Raw genomic sequence first — 25,142 nt, 5'->3', positions numbered from 1 at the left:
GGAAGGCGGCTCCCAAAACCAGGCGGCTGGAGGACGAGGGAGCGCGCGCGCGCCGGAACGTGTCAGTCAGTGGGATGCCGGCCTACGGGGGAAAGGGCGACGCGCCTTGCCCGAGTTGTGAGCCGGCCCGGAACACACGCAGGCAACGCCCCCAGCCGGCGCCTACCCCACTGCACAGCAAGACGTGGCATCGCCTCCGGTCCCACAGCCCCTGACCGGACGCGCAGGGCCGCCTCCTCCCCCACGGGCGGTGGGGCGGGCCCTTTCTAGAGAAGTCCGCGCCTTCCCCCGCGGCGCGCGAGGGGAGGAGCCGAGCGACTGAAGCACGTTGGCGGAGGGGGTGGGGCCTGTGCTGCCGGCGTCCGGAGTCTTCTCGCGGCCCGCGTCGATTTGCTGCTGCTTTAACGGCCGAGAGGGACGTGCGCGCAACTCGACGCCGTGACGCAGGTCCGCGCCCCCTCCCAGGGGGGGAGGAGAGTGTGGCCGGGCCGGGCGCGCACCCTCCCTGAACGCTGCCTGCGGCTGCCGCTGGTGAGTGAGCCCCGCCGTGCCAAGCCGAGGCGGCCTCGGCCCTCGCCGGGCTGCGGGAGCGGCCAGCGCAGGTCTCCCGGACGGGCTGCAAGAGCCTGTGCGGGACTTGTCTCACTCCCCGGGCAGGAAGGTCTCCCCGACTCCTGAGGCTGCTCCGGGCCGGCCGGGCGTGTCGCTGGGCTAGAAACCCCCTCGCTGCCGGGCGGATGGTCTGGCCATGCAGCTTGGAAGGGGGCGATGGGCGGGAGCCGGCTCGCTGGAGCGCTGCCAAGGAGTGTCCTGAGCCTGATCCTCCTCCCCACGCCCTGACCCGCCCCCCCATCCCCCGCCCCGAAGGGGGGCCCTTCTCTCCACAGAGTCTGAGATAGCCCCTAGTCTTAGCGGTTGCCAACACACTAGAGCCAGCCCGTGTGCATGGCCCCCCGTCACGCTGACCACAGCCCCTGCTTGCACTGTCCAACATAGCACTTTACATCCTGGGGAGACTTACAGCTTCAGGCTGCGTATGGGGCATGTGTCCCCCCATCTATAAATGGGGAAACTGAGGTGTGGAAAAACGTGATTTGCTCAGAATTAGGGTAAATCAGGACCAGAAGCCGAGAGTAAAACCCTGGAGTCCTGGTTCCCAGAGCCCTGTTCAAATACCTGCAATGACAATCTTATAGCCAAGATCCTCTTGATAAACTGCTCATTGTTTCAGAGAATGTTGGTTTTTTTACTTTTGGATGAGATTTGATATAAAAGTTAAAATGAATAATTCCTCCTCAATTAAAAAAAACAAAAACAGATGCCAAAAGTCTATTATCCTAGTCTGGACCTGCCATTGAGCTCTGATCCTTTAATCTCCAGTGTGCTGTTCAGTGCTCATCTCGCTCCCTTTCTGGTTATTCGATATTTAATTAGAGATCCTAGTAGCTTTTTTGACTCCGTGGTAAATCCTATACTTCAGATGTTCTCAAATTTTTTTCACTGTACCCATTTTTATACAGACAATGTCTTGTGGACTACCATCCTCTCCCATTCACAAGTCTGGAAAGGAACTTCTCCCAGGTGGCAGTCATGCAAATCTATGTTACAATTACAACCATTGTTTATATTTAAAATATCCTAATGCTGGATATTTTTATTGTTTATTTTTAGCTGTCCTAATACATCTTAACAGCTGTAAATGAGGAGAAACTAGCACCATGTAATTAGCCAGCTCTCTGCAGACCACCAGCAACTACTACATGGACCAAAATTTGTCTCATATTTGATCCTATTAGAGAGACAAAGTAGGTGAGGTAATACCTTTTATTGGACCAACTACTCTTGGTGGGAGAGAGATTTTTTTGAGTTACATAGAGCTCTTCTTCGTGTCTGGGAAAGATTTTCAGGGTGTCACAGCTAAATACAAGATTGAACAGATAGAATATGTGCTAACTGCTTGTGCTAAACTGGCTGTTGGATCTTGTATTTAGCTGTGACACTGTGTACCTTTCCCAAGCCTGAAGAAGAGCTCTGTGTAGCTCAAAAGCTTGTCTCGCTCACCAACAGAAGTTGGTCCAATAGAAGATGTTATCCCACCCACCTTGTGTCTCTAATATTCTGGGCCCGATATGGCTACAACTGAGACCATATTAGTGTGCCTTCCTGTTTTATATAACCTCCCTAGAGATTGTTTTTTAAAAAAACCCAACAAATATTGTTAGGATCTTGCAGTCAGAAAAGTAATGATACCATTGTGTTGCTATGAATGTATACAGTACCTAAATACTTACAAGCATGTGCAGCTTCTGCAAGTTAATGTTGTTACAAGAACCATAAACTTGAATTCCTTGACAATTGTTTAAACATGTAACCTTATTTTACATTTCCTATACGAAAGTTAACTATTTTTATGACTATCACAGGTAGCTAATATATTATATATGGGCAATTTAAAGTTGTTACTGTACAAAACACAATTGTTGCATTCACTGACCACTTTTTGCTTAAACATGCTGTTTTATTTGTTGCCTAAAAGTAGCTTTATTATTTTTGCATTTAATTTCATTCTTTTAGGCTATGCCTGCAATATAGAATTTTACAAAAAAACAAAAACCACGAAGGTTGCTATCACTGGCTTAGCATAACTGGTGTTTATATAGGTAAGAACCACCATATAAGCAATGCTCTGGCAGCTTCCACCATTTTTACCACTTAGTGCTGTTTCTTTCACAACCACCTCTGGGCTGAGAATAAGTAGGGAAAGGTTTGAAAGAGAATTTTTCAGAAGTTAGGAGCATGTGAAACTAGGGGTAAAAGCATGCCCTTCTTGAAGTCAATGGGAGTTTCGCTATTGATTTCAGTGGGCCAGGATTTCATCCTAGGTTCTAACAGAAGTCCCATCATAACCCTAACTAAGGTATTTGTGAAAGTGAAAGCTAATAACTAACTTTTTTTCTTTCCACTCACTCTTTTTTTTTTTTTTTTAAGTTCCAAAAGACATTAGTTTCAGATGGGGCAGCCATTTTGGGTACTGAACAGCATGAGGCACATTGGTACTAAATAAATAATAGTCAAAAATAGTTTCCATTTCACAAAATTTTTATAGCTGTTCTTAAGTATTTAAAAACTTTGTTTTATTTGAAGGGGGAAAAGTATATGTCAGGAGTATTGACTTTTTACAACTAGGTCAAAAGCTTCCGTTTTGGTGCAGAAATTCCTTAGTTATGGAATAAGTTGTAATATTTTGTTTTTTGTAATGCAAAACTCTAAATATGTTTCTTTTTTCAATAATACTGTTTTACTCTCATAGGTAACTCTTTTCCTGTTTGCAGTAAAAATGGCAGAAGCAACTGCTGACCCTCCAGAGAAGCTTGTTGTTATCCATTCCAAGGCTCACAGAGATACCATTCTAGCTAATTTTGCGGAACAAAGGAAAAAGAATTTTCTTTGTGATATCACTTTAATAGTAGAGGATGTGCACTTCAGAGCCCACAAAGCTTTACTTGCTGCCAGTAGTGAGTACTTTTCAGTGATGTTTGTAGATGAGGGAGAGATAAGCCAGTCAATTTATATGTTGGAGGGAATGGTTGCAGACACTTTTGGTGCACTACTGGAATTTATCTACACAGGTTATCTCCAATCCAATGAAAAAAGTATGGAACAAATCTTGGCAACTGCACAACTCCTAAAAGTGAATGATTTAGTGTGGGCACATGCAGATTATCAGACCAGCCATAGCCCAAATAATGTATTACCTCTCACATCTAGTAGTGGTGCTTCAGTAGTTGTCTTTGCAAATGACAAGAAAAATGGCGATCCACCAAAGCGAAAACGAGGAAGACCAAGAAAAGTCAAGAACGTTCAAGAGGAAAAATTTGGGACAACTTCTATTGAAGATGTGCAGCTAAGAGAGAACAACTCGGTGCAAAATAAACAAAATTTTATGAAAAAAGTTGCAGCGGAAGAAACCGTTGCCAGTGAACAAGTTCCAGTAAGGAAAGAAGTGGAAGAAACTGAGCCAGCTTGTGGTTCAGAAGCTGCTGTAGATCTGTCAGCTGAGAAGGATGAGAATTATGATCCTAAATCTCAAGGAATACAGAGCAATCAGAGTCGTTATAGCAAACGTAGGATACGGAGGTCTATCAAGCTAAAAGATTATAAACTTGTTGGTGATGAAGATGTAAAAGTATTGACAAAGAGAACTGATAGAAAAAGAAAACGCACAGGTTCTGAAGCTTGTTGCAAAGAATGTGGCAAAGTGTTTAAATATAATCACTTTTTAGCTATTCATCAGAGAAGTCATACAGGTAGGCATAAAAGACTACCTTTTTTGGGTTAGGGTATGGTAACTTGCTACAATTGGTTTGCATTGTAATTATTCAAATGTTGCTTTATATTGTGGTATTGCTAAACACACGCTATATATATGGTGGATCACCAAGATTTTGTTTCTAGTATTTTACTTAATTCTCACCTTCAGAGATTATAATCTTTGTAGTTTGCACACTGCTATCTAGTTAAGTTTTTTCCAATGAAAAAATATTAAATTGGATATTGGCAGTGCCTATGCAATGATACTTACAAAATAATTGATTTTGAATGATTGCTGTAAGGAAGCTTAGGTTTTTGTCTGTATTAATCCTCCTGGTCTACTGAAAATTCATTTTTTAATTGTGATAATGTACTGATAACAAGATGCATTACAACTTAGAATATTTACTTATAAATTTATTAGTAATAACTCTTTGCTATTTACAGTCTTGGTGCTTTACTTTTAGGAGAACGCCCTTTTAAATGCAATGAATGTGGTAAAGGCTTTTCCCAGAAGCACTCTCTTCAGGTTCATGAGCGGATGCATACTGGAGAGCGACCATATACCTGTACTGTCTGTAGTAAGGCTTTAACAACAAAACATTCTCTTTTGGAACACATGAGCCTACACACAGGTAAGTAATCAAAGACAAATATAATCTAGCTATATTAAGTATTAGACATTTCAAAACAAACATTTCTGCTCAGTATTTTCTTTTTAAAGCAAGTGTTAGACTCTTATGCTGTAAGGTAGCTAAGTTATACAGAAATGTTAGTTATGTTTTAGCTTAATTTTTGGAATTTAATTATTTGTATTTTTAGGAATATTAATTTTTATTACAGGACAGAAGGCTTTTACATGTGATCAGTGTGGGAAGTATTTTAGCCAAAAGAGACAACTGAAGAGTCATTACCGAGTGCACACAGGTATAACAAGGCTGGTGGGGGAGGACGGGAGGGCTGCCTGACTTTCTCCCTCCTCCCCTTCCCCTATCATGATCAGTTAGACTGTCATCTGATCACCAGAGATGAGTAGTAAAAGTAGTACCACCACTGTCTGTTGTCAATACTGTGCTTTGTGTTGTTCTGCTACTCCTCTGGCTGAATGGTATTGATAGCTTTAATAGGAGTCCCTACCAATTTTGTTTTAGAAAGATGGTGACTGGATAATAGGCATGTAAAGTGGAGAGGAACTAAGGAATCACAAAGCTCCAAAAGGAAAGTGGTAGATTCCTGATGGGGATCGGGAGTTAAAACAACCAGCGTCCTTTCTTCACTGATAGAATTAACTGGGGAAATGGAATAGAATAATGCTGCCATTTCTAGTGATGTGCAGCAACAGAAATAACTGGTGAATCGTTGTTGTGTTTATATATTATATTAAAGTGGTTATTTTACAGGGAAGTGCTTTAACAAAGATCACTGAAGAAATACAGGGGATCACTTATGCACTGACACTTTTTTTATTATTGCGACAAGGCCATTCATTGCCGGAATGTAACCAGTGTCATCGCAAATTCATGGATGCAGCTCAGTTAAAGAAACATCTAAGAACACATACAGGTATATATTACACACCATTTTTCTTTCAAGGAATGCTAAGACCAACTTGTTGGCTGTGATGGGGTTCACATACCCCATCCCTGGTTGGTAGGGAGATATCCATTAAGTGTGCAGTGATGTCCTGGCTCCTGATGAGGAGGTATGCCCCCTAGGAATGGCCACAGGTATTTGTAACCAGTGCAAAAGAGAGGGTCATGTGAAGGCAGCCTGAAAGCAATGTCTACTATAAGATTGGCTGCTTTTCTCACAGAGAGACCTGCAGAAAGTGCTGGGAGGCTCTCCAGTGGTACAGTCCTGGGTGAGGACTGGGTCAGGCTGATGGAGAGCCAGGTGGTGTTAGGAACCTACTCACTGCAACCCAAGAACAGAGAAGGCTGCTCCCAGAGGTCTTGAGGGATGGATTATTTGTGAACCCTGTTGACCAGTACAAGTGTTATTTTTTATTATGTTATAATAAACTAGACTTCGAGCAGGGGAACGTAATTTGAAATACATAGGATGTATGTTGCTTGGAGAGTCGGAGGGCAAGCTGAGGCAGACTGACTCTCCCATGATGGTTAAGCATAACCTTCCAAGAAAGTAATTCATGCCTTAGCCCCATGGCATATAAGCCCCTGCCTTGGCCCCATGCCATTCCTGGAAGTGGCCAAAATGTCCGGCAGTGGCTCCTGGGGGTGGGGTGGGGCAGAAGGCTCCGCTGTGCGCTGCCCTCTCCTGCGGGTACCACCCCGGAAGCTTCCATTGGCCGCAGTTCTGGCCAATGGGAGCTGCGGGGGGTGGAGTCTGCAAGTGAGGGCAGCGCACAGAGTCCCTTGCCCCCCCCTCCCACAGGGGCTGCAGGGACGTAGTGCTGGCTGCTTCCGGGAGCGGCACCGGGCCAGGGCAGGCAGGCAGAGAGCCTGCCTTAGCCCCGCTGCGCCGCGGGGTGGATTGAAAGCCCTGATGGGATGGATCTGGCCCACGGGGAGTAGTTTACCCTCCCTTGATCTAGACACTACAGAGAAATGTTATGTTACTTTCCGTTCACTTTCTTTGCTTTGCCAGTTTGTGACACTGTCTTGCTGCTATGCAGCTTTTTATCATTGCATTTAATCCCTCTGGCTAGCTCCATGTAAGAAGAGTAATTGGGTAAACTGGGATTTTACTGTGTACTGAAACTCCTGTTAACTGAAGTTCCTTTGTATTCCCTGGAGTTGGCACTGCTTCACAATGGTCAAGATGTGTTATGGTCTAGCTTAGGGGCAGGCAAACTTTTTGGCCTGAGGGCCGCATCGGGTTCCGTAAATTGTATCAAGGGCTGGTTAGGGGAGGGGGTCGTGCCCCCCCCCAGACTCTGCCCCATCCAACCCCCCCGTTCCCTGACGGCCCCTCTGGGACCCCAGCCTCTTCCACACATACCCACTCCCTGTCCCCTGACTGCCCCCAGACCCCTGCCTCCCCATCCAACCCCTCCTCTCAATCCTGACAGCCCCCCTCTCTCCCCCCCCCCCGGGACCCCTGCCCCATCCAACCACCCCTTCTCCCTGTCCCCTGACTGCCCCTGGAACCCCTGCCCCCTGCAGCCCCATCCAACCCCCCCTCCTTCCTGACTGCCCCTCGGGATCCCTGCCACCATTCAACCCTCTGTTTCCCCCCGACCACCATCCACATCCACACCCCCGCCCCCTGACCACCACCCTGAACTCCCCTGCCCTCTATCTAACCCCCCCACTCCCTGTCCCCTTACCGTGCTGCCAGGAGCACTGGTGGCTGGCAGCGCTACAGCTGCCGCCACTGCGTAGCGCAGAGCACCGGGTCAGGCCGGGCTCTGCAGCTGTGCTGCCCCAGGAGCTCAAAGCCCCACCGCCCAGAGCATTGCGCTGGCGGCAGAGTGAGCAAGCTGAGGGGGGGGGGACTGCAGCGGAGAGGCCGGGGGCTAGCCTCCCGGGCCAGGAGCTCGGGGGCTGGGCAGGACGGGCCCACCCCTGGTCTAGCTGGAATGCAGCCTCTTTGAAAGCCATGCTTTCTCAAACTAGAAGCATAAGAATTTAAATTTGTTTATTCCTGAGTTAGCAAGCATGAATAACTTGCTTTTACACTTGTTAGTGTGCACAATGGTGATTTCTTAGAACTTACTGTAATTATGAGCAGGCAGTCTGACCTATTGGATAGAGCACGGGAGCTCTGAAGACATGGGTTCTATTCCAGGCTCAGCCACTGGTCACCTGGGTGATCTTGAGCAAGTCAGTTCACTGCTTTCCCTCAGTTTCCCCATCTGTAATATGTAGCTAATGATACTTAAAGTGCTTTTAGATGTACTGATGAAAAGAGCTATATGAGAGCCTGGTGGTGGTATTGATTATTACAGCAATTATAACTTATGAGTGTACAACAAACTATCTTTTTTTGTAGGTGAGAAGCCATTTACTTGTGAAATCTGTGGCAAGTCATTCACAGCAAAAAGTTCTCTTCAGACTCACATCAGAATCCATAGGTACAGTATAGTTTTGCTGTTTGTTTTTTAAAGCTATTTATTTAGGAAGTTTAACAGGTTTGAAATTCTTGCCATATAAATGTCAAAGATAAAACAATCATTACAACAGTGAACTTTTGTTTAGAAAAATATACAGTAATCTAATGATTGGATCTCTCTATTTAACAGGTTGTTACCTTATTACAGGATGAGCATCTTTACGCTACCCAAGAAGTGCATGATTTTTATTAAATTGAGTGAATCTCTGATATGCAACTTCTAATCAAGTAGCTGTCATATGGCTTATATGACACTAGTAACCATTGCTCCTTAGCTGCACTTACTTGATGTGTGGGTACTGATTGATTACTAAATGCTGTGAATAGCACGTATTTGTTTTTTATTAAAATTTATTAACTCACTTTTGTGCAGCATATTTGAATCAGTGTAAAATTTTGCAGATTTTAATGAGGAAATTAATCAATGAATGAGTCCTATATCATATTTTCATGGTGGTTTTTACATTTTGAAGTGTTAGTAGGTAGTAGTATGATAACTAATCTAGGCATGCTGTTAGGCTCTCCTCTCTGACAGAGTATTTCCACTATAATTGATGTGGTAGTGGTGATGATGATTTAACCAGAGGAGAGTAGGAAAGTCTCTAAAGTACACTAGTGACCTTGTCATATAGTTTTAATTTATCTGGGAAGCTTTTAGGTTCTACAGAAAACCCAAGTAAGTTAGAGCCAGTAATTTAGGTTGCATTTTTTTAGAATGGATGCGATTTCTTTCCTAGTACAGTATTACAAGTAACACCTACGATTTCTATAGCTGAGAGATTAGGTCGGGGGGGGGGGGGGGGGAATTCTTTTCAGTTTTATTTGGTACATTTGACAACATTTTGCATAACCAGTTTCACTATAGTCAGTTTCTCCTGTTGTATTTGTAGATCTCTCTCTCAGCTAAAGAGGAGAAAAAAAAATAAACAAAATGGGTACACCTGTGTTTTAAAAGTCAGGTGTTCTTGCGTATCACAGATCCCTTGTTAATTTGAGGTATCAGACCTTACACCTGAAATGTATGCCATGTATCATGACATCAATCTGCTTTATTTTATATTTCTTTCACTTTAAAATCACAATGCACTGGATTAATTTCAATAGTAAACTTGCATCACTGTTCAAATGATGGATGCACAATTTCTAATTTTGTATTTGATTACTGCATTGGGTGTAAATGTTATGAAGGTTCAGAAACATTTTGCTTGTGGAAGAGGGTTTTAGTGCTCCTGAAATATGCCAGTTTAATTCTAGTGTTACTGCAATACAAATAAATATTTTTTTAAGGGGAGAAAGCTACTATTTAATTACCTCATAAGGGTGTTTTGAGGTTATATTCATGTTTTCAAAGTGTTCAAATACTGCTAGAAAGAGCTCCATAGAAAAGTCTATACATAAATCCTTGATATCAGAAATAGCCAATAAGGGTCTCAGTGCCACTTCTGAAGGGGGGGTGTGTGTGTGTGTGTGTGTGTGTGTGTGTGTGTGTGTGTGTGTGTGTGAAGCGTGGACACTGCAGGGACTGAAATGAGATCACCCATTTATTTCACATAAGCAACTAAATAGCAGTTGCAGTAATGCATTTTGGTCTTCACTGACTTGAGCTGTATTCTAAACAGTGATGTATAAAGCTCTGTATCCTGTTGCCAATGTCCTAATCCTCCATTCTCTTGGAAACATGTTTTAATCTGATCCTGCCAAATTATTCTGTGAGATACTGCTGTGTGAAAGTTTAAATATGAAGTGTACCTATTTCCCATTGTTCTTGCTTTAAAGTTTGTCAAATTCCTTTGGAAAGCTTGAAGAGATTCCATATAATATAGGGCAGGGGCTGTCTTTATTTTTGTGTATTTTATAGCATTGAGTACACTGTCAGCACTAGACAAATAGTGATACCAAAAAATTTATAGGCTTCTCTATGAGAGCAGAAGCAAGTTACTACAATCATAACTGTTGATCATTTTCCTGCATGGCTTCTGTTGAGTTTCCTTAAATTAATCCCTGTAGCAAGTCTATAGCAGAGTTTTTGAACATAATACCAGTTTCTGTAAAATGTAAACTATTATATTTGGCCTTAAGTGTTTGATATAGATTATAATGCCTTGTTGTAATCTTATGGTGTTCAGATATTAGTGCTTGTTTTGGCATAAAAACCTCAAAAGAGAAATTTTTAGGATTTACTGTGTGCAGTCTGACCAATTTATTTCCAATATGGAAGTGTAAATATTTCATGTTCTTTACAGTATTTTCAAATGTGTGTTAAAATGTGCATTGTTTACATAGAATTCTGCTTAACACTTTAAAGCAAAAAATGCAATAAATTGTGGAGAAAATTAGGCAGAGAGCTGGGGGAAGGTTTATTGTAGGTAGACTTGGGGTGATAAACTGTCTTAAATTTTAGACTGATTTTTGCAGAAATATCTTACGATCAGCTTTCCTCTGTTTAAAAAAAAAAAGAGGAACTGTCAAACCCTGTTTATACGTTGAAGGGACAAAATAAATGCAAATTAAAATTAATCCTTAATGATAGATGCTAGTAAAGATATAAAATAGATGAATTCTCTTATCACTCCAGTTTTTATGTCCCCACCCCCTTCCCATTTTGTCAAACCAGGGCTTCATAAAACTGAAAACCTCAATATTTCTGTATGAAGGCAGTCCTGTTAACTCTTGAATGTGAACAAATTAGGGGAAACTTTATCACAGTATTGTGCAATTCTTAAAAGTAAAAATCTAGAAAATGTAGCACTGAATATTTTTCTTACATGACGGCCTGTAAGCACTACAATAGTATAGCAGAGATTATTATTATTTATTATTAGTGGTGGTGGTATTGTATTTATTATGAGTCCTATGCCAGGTAATACCTTGCAGAAAGCAGTAGTCTCAGAATTAGTATTTCTGATTAAGTAAAATATTCTCTTACAGAGGAGAAAAGCCATATTCTTGTGGTATATGTGGAAAATGTTTCTCGGATTCCAGTGCAAAGAGGAGACACTGTATCTTACACACCGGCAAAAAGCCTTTCTCCTGCCCCGAGTGTAATTTGCAGTTTGCACGCTTGGACAATTTGAAGTCTCATTTGAAAATTCACAGCAAAGAAAAACAATTGCAAGAATCAAGCAGTGCTCCTAGCAGCAGTAATAGCTCAGAGGAGGTCAGAAACATTCTTCAGCTGCAGCAGTATCAACTGTCCACGTCTGGAGGACAAGAGATTCAGTTGCTTGTCACAGATTCAGTACATAACATAAATTTTATACCTGGTCATAATCAAGGTATTAGTATTGTTACTGCTGAGAACTCCCAAAATATGACAACAGGCCAGGCTGCTAATCTTACGCTACTCACTCAACCACCCCAACAGCTGCAGAACTTGCTTCTTGCAGCCCAGCAGGAACAAGTAGAACAAATCCAAAGTATCAATATGATGGAGAACCAAATAGAGACTACACAATCTGAACAAATGCATGTCATCACTGTTTCAAAGGAAGCACTAGCACATCTTCATGCCCATCAGGGGCAAACTGAAGAACTTCATCTAGCAGCAGGAGCTCAGCACATGCAGCTGACCCAGGAACCTAGTCGTCAGTCTCATACTAACCAAGATGCAGTCCAGTCCCATCAAATTAGTGAAGAACAGAACCAAAATGTACACATTTCTGAATCACATCTGCAATCTTTGTCCATAAACCACCCATCTCATGAGCATCAGATTCAAGGTCAGGCTTTTTGAAATACAAGTTAGCATTGCTTCCTTTTAAATACTTGTTTGCCTTCAGGGAACTGGGCTGAAGTGTGCTGTTTATTCAGGCAATGACCTATGCATATCACATTTCATTTGCTGCAGCAGATTATCTATTTGAAGTTGTATTTCTTGGTGATCTGGATGGATGGCTTTGTTTCCTTTATTTTAATCCATTTATTTTTAGGGTTTTATTACTCTAGATGTCTGTTGATCAACAAGCATGGCTTCTCTGCAGGAGTCAAAATGACTATTATCTGAACTATAAATGTCAAGGTAACCAATATTTTTTTCACAACATTGACACCACATGTCTTATACTTAATGAGCTTTCTCTCTCTAGGTAAATATATAATTTTCAGTGTGACCATTCCCTTAAGTGCATTTTAATTCATTGAATACCAAATTTGCTCATGCTTTTGATTGAAATTGATGCACTCATAGACTGGCTCTGGTTCACTGTTTCTGTTTACTGTGTTGTACAATTCCTGCTCCCCAAACAAATGTTTAAATCAGTGCACTTAATATAGAGGCAATGAGATGTAGTGGCTAGATGGACTACTGGAAAGCTTGAGTGCTATTCTTGGCACTGCTACTGACTTGTGTGACCTTGGGCAAGACACTTAACCTCTCAGTGCCTTAGTTTCCTCATCTAAAAATGGGGATAATGCTTAACCACCTTTGCAAAGCACTTTGAAGATCTTCTAATGTAAGGCGCTATAGATGTGCAAAGTGTGTGGTTGGGGTTTTTTTCCTGACAAGACAGTCTTAGTTTAGGAGCCAGTTTATATTTTAAAATCATTATTTTTATATTTTGAAAGCAGAATGTCACATTACTTTTAATAAGGTAATATTTGTTCTTTGTTGTGACTGAAACAATGAATAAAATCACTCCAGAACATGAGCTACAAAATGGCGCATCTCTTCATAGATTTTTAAAATAGTGCAACTTTTTGTTGACTAGATTAGATGTGTGCAGTTTACATTACTAATGCCTGACTTCTAGTGAAGAAGTGCTGAAATGGTATTGAAAAGACATCCCAGAAAGAAAAGCTGGGGAAGAGCATGGCTCTACAGCTTGGGGTTCAGTTACTAATGATCTGTTACTTAATGCACTGGTATGTAAAAATCCTGATAAAATATCATATGGCCAGCTACAGCAGTTTGAAGGTTGAGGCTGAGGTTAAAAATGCCATGTGATTTAAATAGGTATCTTGTATTTCTAGTTTTAAACATGACAAAAACCAACTTCTGTCCTTAATATTTATATTGGATTTTTTTCAAAGGAAGTTTCCTATGTAATTGGCTATATGCACCATTGGCTAGACAGAAAGCCATTGGTATGAATTTTCATTTCTTGGCGTTTGCTTTGTATCTGCAAGATAGCTTTCAGCTAGCTACTGGGAATGTGTTACTGTAATTTGGGTAAAAAGTATATCCGTTTCTCCACGGAGCTGTACCAACTTTTAAGTAAGTTGATGTGAGGAGGGGAGACAATGGGGGAGGGGAGAAACCAATTTTAATTCTAAAAATGACTTAGCTATTTAACCTCCAACTGTAAAACTATTGTGTTGATTAACCTGATTCATTACCTAAATTCCCTCACAAAATGGAGAAATACTGTCTATATATGTAATGTAGAAAGCCATTAACAAAAGAGAAATCGAATATAATGTAACTGTAATCCAGAAGCTAAAGATTTTGATGTTGCAAGAACCTAAAGAAAAAATAAAATTAAACTATCTGTTTTGTCTGGGGAAAATATTATTTAACATTTAAATAATCTTTACATAGTAAAATAGTTCTGCTTGTTATACCATTGCAAAATAAAATTTGAGTCTTAAATATTGCAGCATATATAAAATGCTGTCTCAAGTTATCACTTTACAATTGTATGGTGCTTCCCCTAGAGAAGCGTTAGCAACTTTTATAACCTACATTTCTGGTTTATTCAGGATTGAGTCATGCTTATTATTATGTAAATTCCTAAATGTTTTGCAGAGCAAACTGATCACAGTTTTCTGAGATTAAATTCTAGAAGATTGTATAATGAAAAAATGCTGGTGGTTCAAGTTCAAGAAAGAGCATATATATTGAACTTTTAATCTTTCAATTGGTGGCTAAAAAGTCACTCATGATAGTACAAACTTATGGTAGTGGTTACTAGATATTGCCCGCACAAGAAGAGGGTTTCATTTTTATTGCATACATTTCAGTAATTTGTAAAACTAAGAACTGAGCAGGCTATGAAAAGACCACCATCTGTGGATAGCAGGACAATGATTCTCTTTAATTTTGCTTTGTCTGTTGCTTTAAAAAAATTGCTGTCAGTCCTTATTTTCTGCTAGTTCCTGAGGATGGGAATCCATGTTTTGCTCATTTCCTTTAATTCTACCTTTCTCTTTACCACTAATTTTTTAATAGTAATTTCCACCCTGGAAAGAAATTAGTACAACTTACTGCGTGTACGCCTGAATCTTTTTGAAAATAATGCCTAATGCATTTGACTCTTGGACCTGGAAAAAGCCCCTTTAGCTTCAGCTCTCACTTCAGAGTGACTCCCTGGTTGTACCTGGTTAATGCATCAGGTAGAGTGGTTAAAAAACAAATTTCTCCAAATATTTCTGCTGTCAAACTAATACTTTTTTTTTATATGACTTAACTACCTTATATATTGTTCAGTCTTGGTAAATAGTGAGATAGACTTGCCATGTTAAGATGAGTTTTTGGTTTTGGGATGTTGTCAGGATAATATTCCCATAATTAAGGTAAATGCAATATGCATAGATACCACACTAGTGCATAGAAGATTAGAATTCCGTTTTGAGATTCGGGTCTCTGCAAAACCACTCTAACTTAAGCTTTTGTTTTGTCATTATTTTCACAACTTTGCCTCGTTAAAGGGACACAGTCAGATTTTATATATTTTTTTAAATGTCCTTACATGAGATTGCAGGTTCAAGCCTTTCACCAAGAATCAGTCCTATACAGTTCAAACACAGCTGGCAGTAGAAGATGCCTGTTGCTTTTACTCAATTTGTAAAATATCTAGCACACTTGGATGCTATGTAAATAGTAATACTTGTACTGGTAGAGATTGTCCTTCAAATTTCAAGTTTTTTAAAAAAATTCTTCTCTTCATCTTGGAAAACTCTCCAGGTAAAAATTAAATATAAAATGGAGCTTTCACTGTTCAATGTGTATTTTCTACTAATTTGCCACTACCGTCCATGCAACAGTGGCACAGGAGAATCTCTTTAATATCATGGTCAAAACAAAAAGGTTTCAAGAATATACTATTCGTGGGGGTGGGGGTCTGTGTGTATAGTTCCATTTAGGAACACAGAAATTACCAGATCAGAACAGAAGGCCCTCTAATGCAGCATCCTGTTTCAGTGGGTAGTACCAGTTGCTTCATAGGATTGGGTACAAGAATGGGATAACCATCCCATTAATGAAAGTTTCATCCTAACCTCCATTATGTAGAGGTTTGCTTTTAAAACTCTGGTATGCTTGTTTACTTATTCTTCCTTTTGTAATTCTGGATGTTCTTGTTACCTATATAAATGACCAGTTTGTTCTTGAATCCCACTAAGTTCTTGACTTCAGGGATATCCTATGACATTGAGTTCCACGGGCTAATTTTGTTGTCTGAAAAAGTATTTCAGTTGAAATTTGTTGCCTGTCAATTTCATTGACTGTCTTCTTGTTCTTGCATTATAAACATCTGATCTACCTTCTCTCTACTTTTCATTCTTTTAAAAATAAGTACTGTACAGCACAATTTCTTCAGTATCCACAAAGAAGCAGGTTGCCAAGGGAAATATTTTTTTGCATAGATAGATTTTTATTCCAATAAACAATTCAGACCTATACCTTACTATGAATAGGCCTGCAAGACAACGAATGCCAGGTGTGCCATTCTCCATTCTGGAAATGGATCATTGAAATGTATTGAGCTGAATTTTTTTCCTGTCAGTCATCCTGATTTAACATTGCTATTTGGCAAAGTGCTGAAATGGATTGTACTGTATGTAATTTGCAAAATTATGTGAGTTTGAAAAATGCTATATAAAACCAGATTCTATCTTTTGCTTGTAACATAGAGGGAGTGAGTATTTATAAAAATAATAATAAAAAAAGTCTTGTTTATAAGAGTGCCATTATAGTAACAATCTAGAATTGTCATACTTTGGTAATGCACAGATGATAATGGTTACGCTTGTTTGGTTAATTTGTTACCCTTTTTCTGTGTTTTTTTTATTCTTTTAATTTAAAGGGGGGGGAACAGTATGTCTGTAACTAATTACATCGTGTGTGTGTGTATAGATAAAAATTACCTTGGTCACTGCCCTCGGCGCCAAGAGGGTCATGTTGTTGGGCTGCTGTATCGCTGGTGCCGAGGTGATAGCTGAGGCCTGAGCAGCAGGCGGAGGTATCAGTGGCGTCTCTGGTGCCAGCTGCTGCAAGGGGGCGAAGGATGCTGACACGACTGATGCCGACCTGGATCTCGATGCCTGGCTCTGACCCTAGGCTTGATGATACTCCCAGGGAGTCCAAAAGGGCCACGGAGCTGGTGGTTGCCATTGAGGTGACCACAGCGCCGGAAGAGGCTGGCGGTGTTGCCAAGATCTAGACCGCCTGCTGCTGGACCTATCTGAACGATAGGACTCCACCTCAGACTCCGAGGTCTCCGAAAAGGAAGACCATGGAAGAGCGGTACTGGGTGGTGCCGGGCCTCTGAGTATTAGTGCGGTCTCCCCACGTGGGCGGCCAGCACCGGGGAATGGCACAGCGGGGATGGGGAGTGGTGTGACCTCATCGCCAGCTTGCCCCTAGATTGGATAGGTGGTCGGGTTATCACTGGTGCCTCGTCCCTCCTTGGAGAAGGTGGTGCCATCAGGTGAATAAGGTCCTGCGCCACCTCAAAAGTCTCTGGAGTCGAGGGGAGTTGAATGTCCTGGTCACAATGGTCCGGAGAACGGTAGTGGACCGGACTCAACTGGACTTCTTGCAGGGCAGTAGTCAACAAGCCCCTGGGAGGCATTGGGCCCGAAGTAGACTGGCTGGGCTGAGCCCTCTCTGCTTCTGGCTCCTTAGACTTAGGAGGGGGAAGAGCACCTCCTCTCCTGCCTCTTTTTTTTTTTCCTGGGGCACTGGGGACAAAGATTGGTGCCTGCCAGAAGTCTTGTGTTCGGCGCCGTGTCAGTGCCAGGAGTCCTTAGCCTATTTTCTTGGTGCCAGCTCGCACACCATTTGCACCGGTGTGCTGCACACACAGAAGGAGGCGCTCGGCATGGGCTCTGCCGACCTGGGGATGGAGGGCTGCTTCCATGAGGAAAATTCCAAGTCTCTGCTCACAATCCTTAAGGGTCCTCAGCCGAAACCCCTTACAAATGCGGCACTTGTCCTTTTGGTGACTCTTGTCAAGGCACTTCAAACAAGAAGTGTGCGGGTCACTTGATTGGAATGAACATGAACAACACATCTTGAAGAACAACAGTTACGAAGAAGGTGAGTAGCTATTTTTTACTTCCTGTAATGCAGTTATCTATCTTGAAATTACAGGAAGACCTTCAACACCTTAGAAATCTCCAGTAAAAGGTAGAGATGGTTTAAAAAAAAAACTGGATCTGTTTCTAAAATAATACTGAATTGAAAAAGTTAGACTGCAAAGTTGAAGCATTGCACGATTTTATATACTAAATTAACTATATTGCAACACTTAAGCTTAAATGAGGATAGGCCGGAGCATCAGCCATATCCACCAAGCTTTAGCCTCGCTTGGCTGAAGACAAGTTTGTTAGATTAAGTTTTTAGAAAGATGCATCAGTTCGTTGACATACAAAAGGGAGACTTGTGTAATCCTAAACAGAAGCACAATTAGCAAATATGTGTGTAAATTTAGTTTTTAATATGCTATTGAATGCTAAATTGGATCCCTCCTTAAGTTTCATTCTTGAATATATTCCGGATACCAGGATGTTACCTGGTAACAAGGCAGCGTGGTTCCAATGTGCAGCTTTGGTCAATAAAAGTGAATCCTGCAGAAATGGAAATGTCGATTCCCACCAAATATTGATCTGTGGCTGTTATATGGCTAACCTAACAAATAATGTGGGGGAGGGATAGCTCAGTGGTTTGAGCATTGGCCTGCTAAACCTAGGGTTGTGAGTTCAATCCTTGAGGGGGCCACTTAGGGATTGGGGCAAAATCAGTACTTGGTCCTGCTAGTGAAGGCAGGGGGCTGGACTCGATGACCTTTCAAGGTCCCTTCCAGTTCTAGGAGATAGGATATCTCCTTTAAAAAAAAAAAAAAAAAAAAAAGATAATTGGTATGCTGCGGAAAGGGAATGCCCAAAAAATTCAAAGCAATTTGGGCTGAATTTTTAGAGATCTAGGATTAACACAGACCCTGAAGATAGATATGTTACTTCCCCTTCCTTTATCCTAACAGTCTTCATTTACTTTTGTGTAGTATTATGAATCTGGTATTTTGTTGTATTTGGGAAAAATTATAAATGTATATTTTTAAATGGCCTATTTGCCTTCAATCTCCATAGCATAGTTATGTATTACTCTGTGGAACATTGAAAATGTATAGGTCTAGGTCAGATGTTCTCAAACTGTGATCCACAGACCACTCCGTTCAGGTGGTCTGCAGATAGTTCCCTCTAAGGTGCGTGCCTTGGCAGCTGCACACAAGAGAATGAAGGGCCATCTACCTGCGTGGCTCCACTAATTAGGTGCCTGGACCCTGGAGAAGATGCACATGTAAGGTGAGGTGGTGGCCTTGGGGGGGGAGGAGGGCAGTGGGGTGAGAAGAGGGGGTGGGAGGGTGCAGGGCTGCGGCAGCCAGAGAAAGAGGTGACTTCCCCAGCTCCAAGGCTGCAGCTGCCAGGGAGAAACGGCCCTCCTTCCCAGCCCAACTCTGTGGCTGCTGTGGTGGGGGAGAGAGGGAGACCCCCACACACACTCCTTCCAAGCCTCAGCTCAGGGGCTGCCGTGGTGGGGGAGAGAGGACACATCCATCACATTAGAAAAGTAAGACTACTGATATTAAAATATGAGTTGTGTGCTTTTATTTGTAGAACAAAAAAGAATTCATTATTATTAAGGTTTGTTTATATAGCACTTTTATGCAAAGCGCTTTACAATAGTTAGCCAACGGTACAAACAACATTTGGAAAGATGTTTGAGAACCACTGGTCTAGGTGAATATGGATTGTTTTTCATATTTGACTCATTTTGTTTTACTTCTATTTTAGAACTTACCTGGAGCTGCCACAAAACTTCCAGTATATCTCAGAAACAAAGTAGTCTTGCCACTTAGATTCAACATACCACACGCTGTAGGGACGTTGGCCGTGTACATGAGGAAAAAAGGTATATTTTTAAATGTGTTAAAATCCTAGTATACATACTACATACAAGATAAAACCTAGGCTTACCCTACTAACCTCAACATGTTAAAACTACAACTGCCTTGTATATCGTGGGATTTAACAAGTTTAACATGTTAAAGATGCACCTTTTTCCTAGTGAAGACAAGACTTGTGTTCCACCACATAATGGGAAGCCATGTTGTCATACTAAAACTTAACAACATGCAGTGAAAAACTAAGTGAAGACAGGAACCAAAAATTAACTTTTTGCTTGACTTATAAAAAGCGACAGTTTACAGGTGCAAAACTAAACTGCTGTAATCTAGGTTTAAACAAACATAAATATCTACCCACTTAACCATATTGATTTAACATCACACCTTCAGTGTGCAACTTTTGGTGTAGGTCCACTTCTGAGAAAAATGGCCATAATCTTCCACTCAAGCAATCCTCTCCACAGCTGCCAGGGTCTTCAGTCAAGGCAACAAACTTCATGATCAACATGGACCATTGATACTGATTTTCAACAACTTTTGGAACATTGGGGAAGTTCTAGAGGCCTGGAAGAAAACTAAAGCTGTGCCAATATTTAAAAAGTGTAAATGGGAGTTGATGCAGGTAAGTATAGGCCTGTCAACCCAACATTGACCCTTGGCAAAATAATGGAATGGTGATATGGAACTTAATAACAAATTAAACAAAGGTAATATAATCAATACCAATTATCACTACCTGCCTTTCCTTCGAGTGGTACATCTTGTTCAACACCAGTGTCTGAGTTGCTCATGCAGCTTTTTATGCCCTCTAATCTTCCTCTCAGGATGCTTGCCTATAAATATCCAGTGATCCTGACTGCTTTTCTTAACTTTATTTCAAAGGTCCTGCATCTCTCTTCAGAACCCACTGTCTTCTGGGTTTGAAAAACAACTAAACTTTTATTTAACCAGATTAAACAGTTGCGTTCAATAACCCTTCTCCTTCTTACTCCACTAAGGAAAGTGTTTTCTTATAAAAGCCCAGCAATGCTTCCCTTCCTAATTCCTCGACTGCCTCTCTGATCCTGCTGCTCTTCTCCTCAGAAGCCAGCCTGAGGATACTTCAACTTCAGATGCCCCAGAGTTCCAAATGAGCAGTCTCGATGGAGCTTCCATCTAGGTGTCCAAGCCTTTGTGTCTCCATGCCTAGTGGCATGTTGTTTTTGGTATTCATCGCACAACATACCTCGTCACACAATTTCTCTTAACAGTTATCCTATAACATTTCATATCAAACAATTTCAAGTTAACATGCCCTTCCCCGCACCAATCAATGTGGCTTTGTGGAACATAGATCTTGTCAACCCAACTTTTTGTATGAGATTACAAATTTGCTAAAGGTAATGTCAATGTGCTTTACTTGGATTTCTTTAAGGAATTTGACTTGCTACTGCACAACATTTTGATTAAGAAACTAGACTGATATAAAATCAACATGGCACATGTTAAATGGATTAAAAACTTGCTAAATGATAGGTCTCACTATAATTGTAAATGGGGAATCATCACTGTGCAGGTGTGTTTCTAGTGAGATCCTACAGAGTTTGGTTCTTGGCTCTATGCTATTTAACATTTTCATCAATGATCTGGGGGGAAAAAATAATTACTGCAAGTTTGCAGATGACAGAGATTGGTGGAGTGGTAAATAATGAAGAGGACAGATCACTAATATAGAGGGATCAGGATTGCTTGGTAAATGGCACAAGCAAATATACATTTTAATACAGCTAAATGTAATTGTATACATCTAGGAACAAAGAAGGTAGGGCCCTACTAACAAGATGGGGGACTATCTTGGGAAGCAGTGTCTCTGAAAAGCACTTGGGGGGCCATGGTGAATAATTAACTGAATGCAAGGCTGGGGCCAGGAGGGATAATATAATCTTTGGATGTACAAAGAAGGGAATGTTGAGTAAGGAGGTTATTTTACCTCTGTATTTGGCATTGGTGCAGCTGCCACCAATACTGTGTCCAGCTCTGGTTACTCCTGGGGGAATTCTGCGCCACTGCATGTGTGCATAATTAATAAACCTTGCATCGGGGGGAGGGATAGCTCAGTGGTTTGAGCATTGGCCTGCTAAACCCAGGGTTGTGAGTTCAATCCTTGAGGGGGCCACTTAGGGATCTGGGGCAAAATCAGTACTTGGTCCTGCTAGTGAAGGCAGGGGGCTGGACTCGATGACCTTTCAAGGTCCCTTCCAGTTCTAGGAGATGGGATATCTCCACTAATTTATTATTTATTTATTTATTTGTTTATTTTTGCACAGAAAAAAGCTTCTGCGGGAACGTTGCTGTAGTTCTGCCTTTTGCCCACCAGATGGTGCTGTGGTGCTAGAACAGAGCAGCTGCTTCCAGCCACCTAGGGAAGAGAAGGAGCCTGCCTTCTTCACAACACTTTTTGGGCCAGGTCAGGAGATGGGCTATGGGGAGACAGATAGTGTGGGGCTGCTGAAGGGTCAGACAGGGCTCATAAGGGCTACTGGGGGAGGACAGATTGGGGCAGGAGCTGAATGGAAGTGGAGGTGCAGGGCCACATGGGCGGGGGGGGGGTGCCGAGCTACAGGGGGATGGGAGTGGCAGAGGGGGAGGGGCTGCAGGGACACAGGAATGGGGGTGTCTGAGGGTGGTGGAGGGACACATGGGGATGGGGGAGAGGGGGTGGAGGGATATGTGGACAGGGTGCAAGGACACATGGGGGTGCGGGGACAGGGGCAGAGGTGCCTGACTGAATGGGAGAGGCTAGGGGTCAGCCAGGGACTGCATGGGGGAAGCTCCCTAACAGTCCCTCCCCAGGCAAGGGAAAAAAAAAAACCTGTTCCATACTTTTCCCACTCATAACCAACCACCCTCCAAGTTCACACCCAGACTCCTTCCCAGCAATTACTTTCCTCTCCCTCAGCTCCTCCATTACCCCTGACTCTCCCAAACCTTTGCATTGCTTCTGAGGGGTGTGGGAAATATGGTTCTGTATTAAAGTTTAAATTAATCATTACTCAGAATTCTGTATTAATATGCTTAGTGAGAAATCTATTTGTCAAAAAACATTTTCTGAATCTTCTTTGTTGTCTCTATTGTTAGACATACTTGCTGATGGGTATTTTGAAATAAATGACAAATAATTGAAACTGGTGTGGTGATATTGTGTTATTTTGGCAAATAAAATATGCAGAATTTTTCAGAATTTGAAAATATTGTGTACAGAATTTTTAATTATTTGGCACAGAATTCCCCCCAGCACTGATGCCCACAATTCAAGAAGAATATTGATAAGTTGGAGAGGGTTTGTAGAAGAGCCATGAGAATGACTAAACGATTGGCAAACATGTATTATAGTAAAAGATGCATGTCAATCTGTTTAGCTTAACTAAGAGAAGGTTAAGGGGTATTTTATTCACAATATATAAGTATGGGAAACAGAAATTTGATAGGAGGGATCTTCAATCTAACAGATAAAGATAGAACAAATCTAATGGCTTGAAGGTGAAGCTAGACCAGGGGTGGGCAAACTTTTTGGCCTGAGGGCCACACCTGGGTATGGAAATTGTATGGCAGGCCAGGAATGCTCATGAAATTAACAATTCATGTTCAAACAGGGACAACACAAGTTTGTTTCAAAATAAAATGATGCTGTTGAACAATGCACTGTTAGAAAATTACATTACTGAGCTGTTTATTGATTTTACCACACAATTTTGCTCCTGTCTGAACACAAATTGTATGTTAGCTAAAACTTCAGGGTACCGCACTACATAAAAATTCGGTAGTTTTCATGTTTATTGGTGACTTCTTTGATTTGTAATTAGCTTTGTTGTATCATCAGTGTTTCTCCATTTGACCATGGCAATAACCAAAATATAATCAAACTATTTTAGCTTCAAAGTAAACCATAATTAAGCAATGTTGTTGTTAATCAATTTAACTCTGAAGAAGAGATATTAAATAAACTTTTAATCCGGCCCTCGAGCTCCATTGCCCTGCTTCGGACAGGGAGTGGGGTCGGGGGGCTTGCCCCGCTCCGCCTGCGCGGCACCTGCTGGGGTGAGGGGGCTTGCTGGAGCGGGGCAAGCCACCAACCCCACTCCCCGGCCGGAGCAGGGCAATGGAGCTCAAGGGCCGGATTAAAAGCTCTGACGGGCTGGACGCAGGCCATGGTTTGTCCACCCCTGAGCTAGACAAATTCAGACTAGAAATGAGGCACAAGTTTTTAATAATGGGGATAATTTACCATTGGAAAACTTAACAAGGATTGTGGTAGATTCTCCATCACTGGAAATCTTTAAATCAAGATTGGATGTTTTTCTGAAAGATATGTTGTAGTTCCAACTGGAATTAATTGAGGGAAGTTCAACAGCCTCTGCTATACAGGAGATCAGACTACTAGATGATCACAGTGGTCCCTTCTGACCTTATATATGAATCTGTGAACTAGACCTTGTGGCAGCCTTTGAAACTAACAACATCAGCATGGACATATGACCCTGATTATTGCAATTAGGAGAATATCAGCACACAATACCAGCTTAGTCACTGTGCCCAGTCCCTGACAGTGATCTGAGAAAATTGAGGATTCATTATTTGGCAGTCCTTTTATAATTTGTGAATTCTCTTTCTGCTTTCTAACTTTGAATCTTCTGTCAGGAGTTACAGTTTATAATTATCAATCTGGCCAGCCTGAGGTTTTATTATATCACATAGCTATGTACTGTTTGAAAATGTAATGCTATTTGGATGTACTAGTCAGAGAGACATGCATTACGGTTAAGACACATGCATGAATGTACATTTAAGAGAGCTGAGTTACAGAAGCAAATGGTTGATTAAAAGGTAGCTCAGTTTGGGTTTGATCCTTTTTAATTTTATTGTAGCTCCAATAACTTTAATATATAACGTGACTAATATTAAACTTATAATATTGTTTTACTACAGAATTAAAAGTCAGAAGCAGCATCCTCAGAAAATACCATTTTATTCAAGCAAATAAAAAATACTTAAAACTTCGTAGTGTAGACCTGGCCAGAGTATTATCAGCATAGTGATGTCAGGCAGGGATATTTTAAAAACAAAAACAAACATACAAATACACCCCCGAGCTAACAGAGCTATGCCAGCAAAAGCAAGGCAGCTATGCTCCCATAGTACTTCTGCTGGCATAGCAAGTGTTATTTGGGGAGGAGAAAAATGCATTCTGTTGGCATATGCACCATCTCCATCTACACTAGGAGGCTCTGCTGGTATCGCTATACTGGCAAATCATATGTAGTGCAGACAAGGTCTCAAACAGAACTTTACAGCTTCAATATCTAGTATAAATATTAGCTAATGAATCCTTCCAACATTCCCATCAAAGTCTTACTGGACTGTCCTATTGTTCCCAGCAGTGCCCCAATTCAAGGGTATGCCATTTCCTCAGTGGCTGGTAAGGGAACCCAGGCCTGCATTCCAGCATAGGGACCATTCAATCAGCAGCCAAGGTTTGCTCTACCCTACTGCTTTTTCCCTAGACTGCCTTCTAGTTCACCTCTATCAAGCTTCTTTCTCCACCACCCCTCTACATAAACCCTTCAGGAGCAGGATCCCAGGACTGCTTTCTTCCTG

The 25,142-nt window shown here is 41.7% G+C and overlaps 1 protein-coding gene across 1 annotated transcript; it reads left to right on the top strand.

The window, feature by feature from the left end:
• The first annotated feature begins 476 nt into the window (after window positions 1-476).
• Window positions 477-12,118, top strand: ZBTB24 (zinc finger and BTB domain containing 24). Its single transcript, XM_065401414.1, has 7 exons — window positions 477-531; window positions 3,311-4,307; window positions 4,779-4,946; window positions 5,155-5,238; window positions 5,791-5,874; window positions 8,266-8,347; window positions 11,314-12,118. The coding sequence occupies exons 2-7, from the start codon at window positions 3,338-3,340 to the stop codon at window positions 12,116-12,118; spliced, it is 2,193 nt and encodes a 730-aa protein (XP_065257486.1). The 5' UTR covers window positions 477-531; window positions 3,311-3,337.
• The last annotated feature ends 13,024 nt before the right edge of the window (window positions 12,119-25,142 follow it).

This window comes from Emys orbicularis, chromosome 3, assembly GCF_028017835.1.
Source record: "Emys orbicularis isolate rEmyOrb1 chromosome 3, rEmyOrb1.hap1, whole genome shotgun sequence".
Lineage (NCBI taxonomy): Eukaryota > Metazoa > Chordata > Testudines > Emydidae > Emys > Emys orbicularis.
Note: the sequence above shows the minus strand (reverse complement) of the source record. Positions and strands in the feature narration are given on the sequence as shown.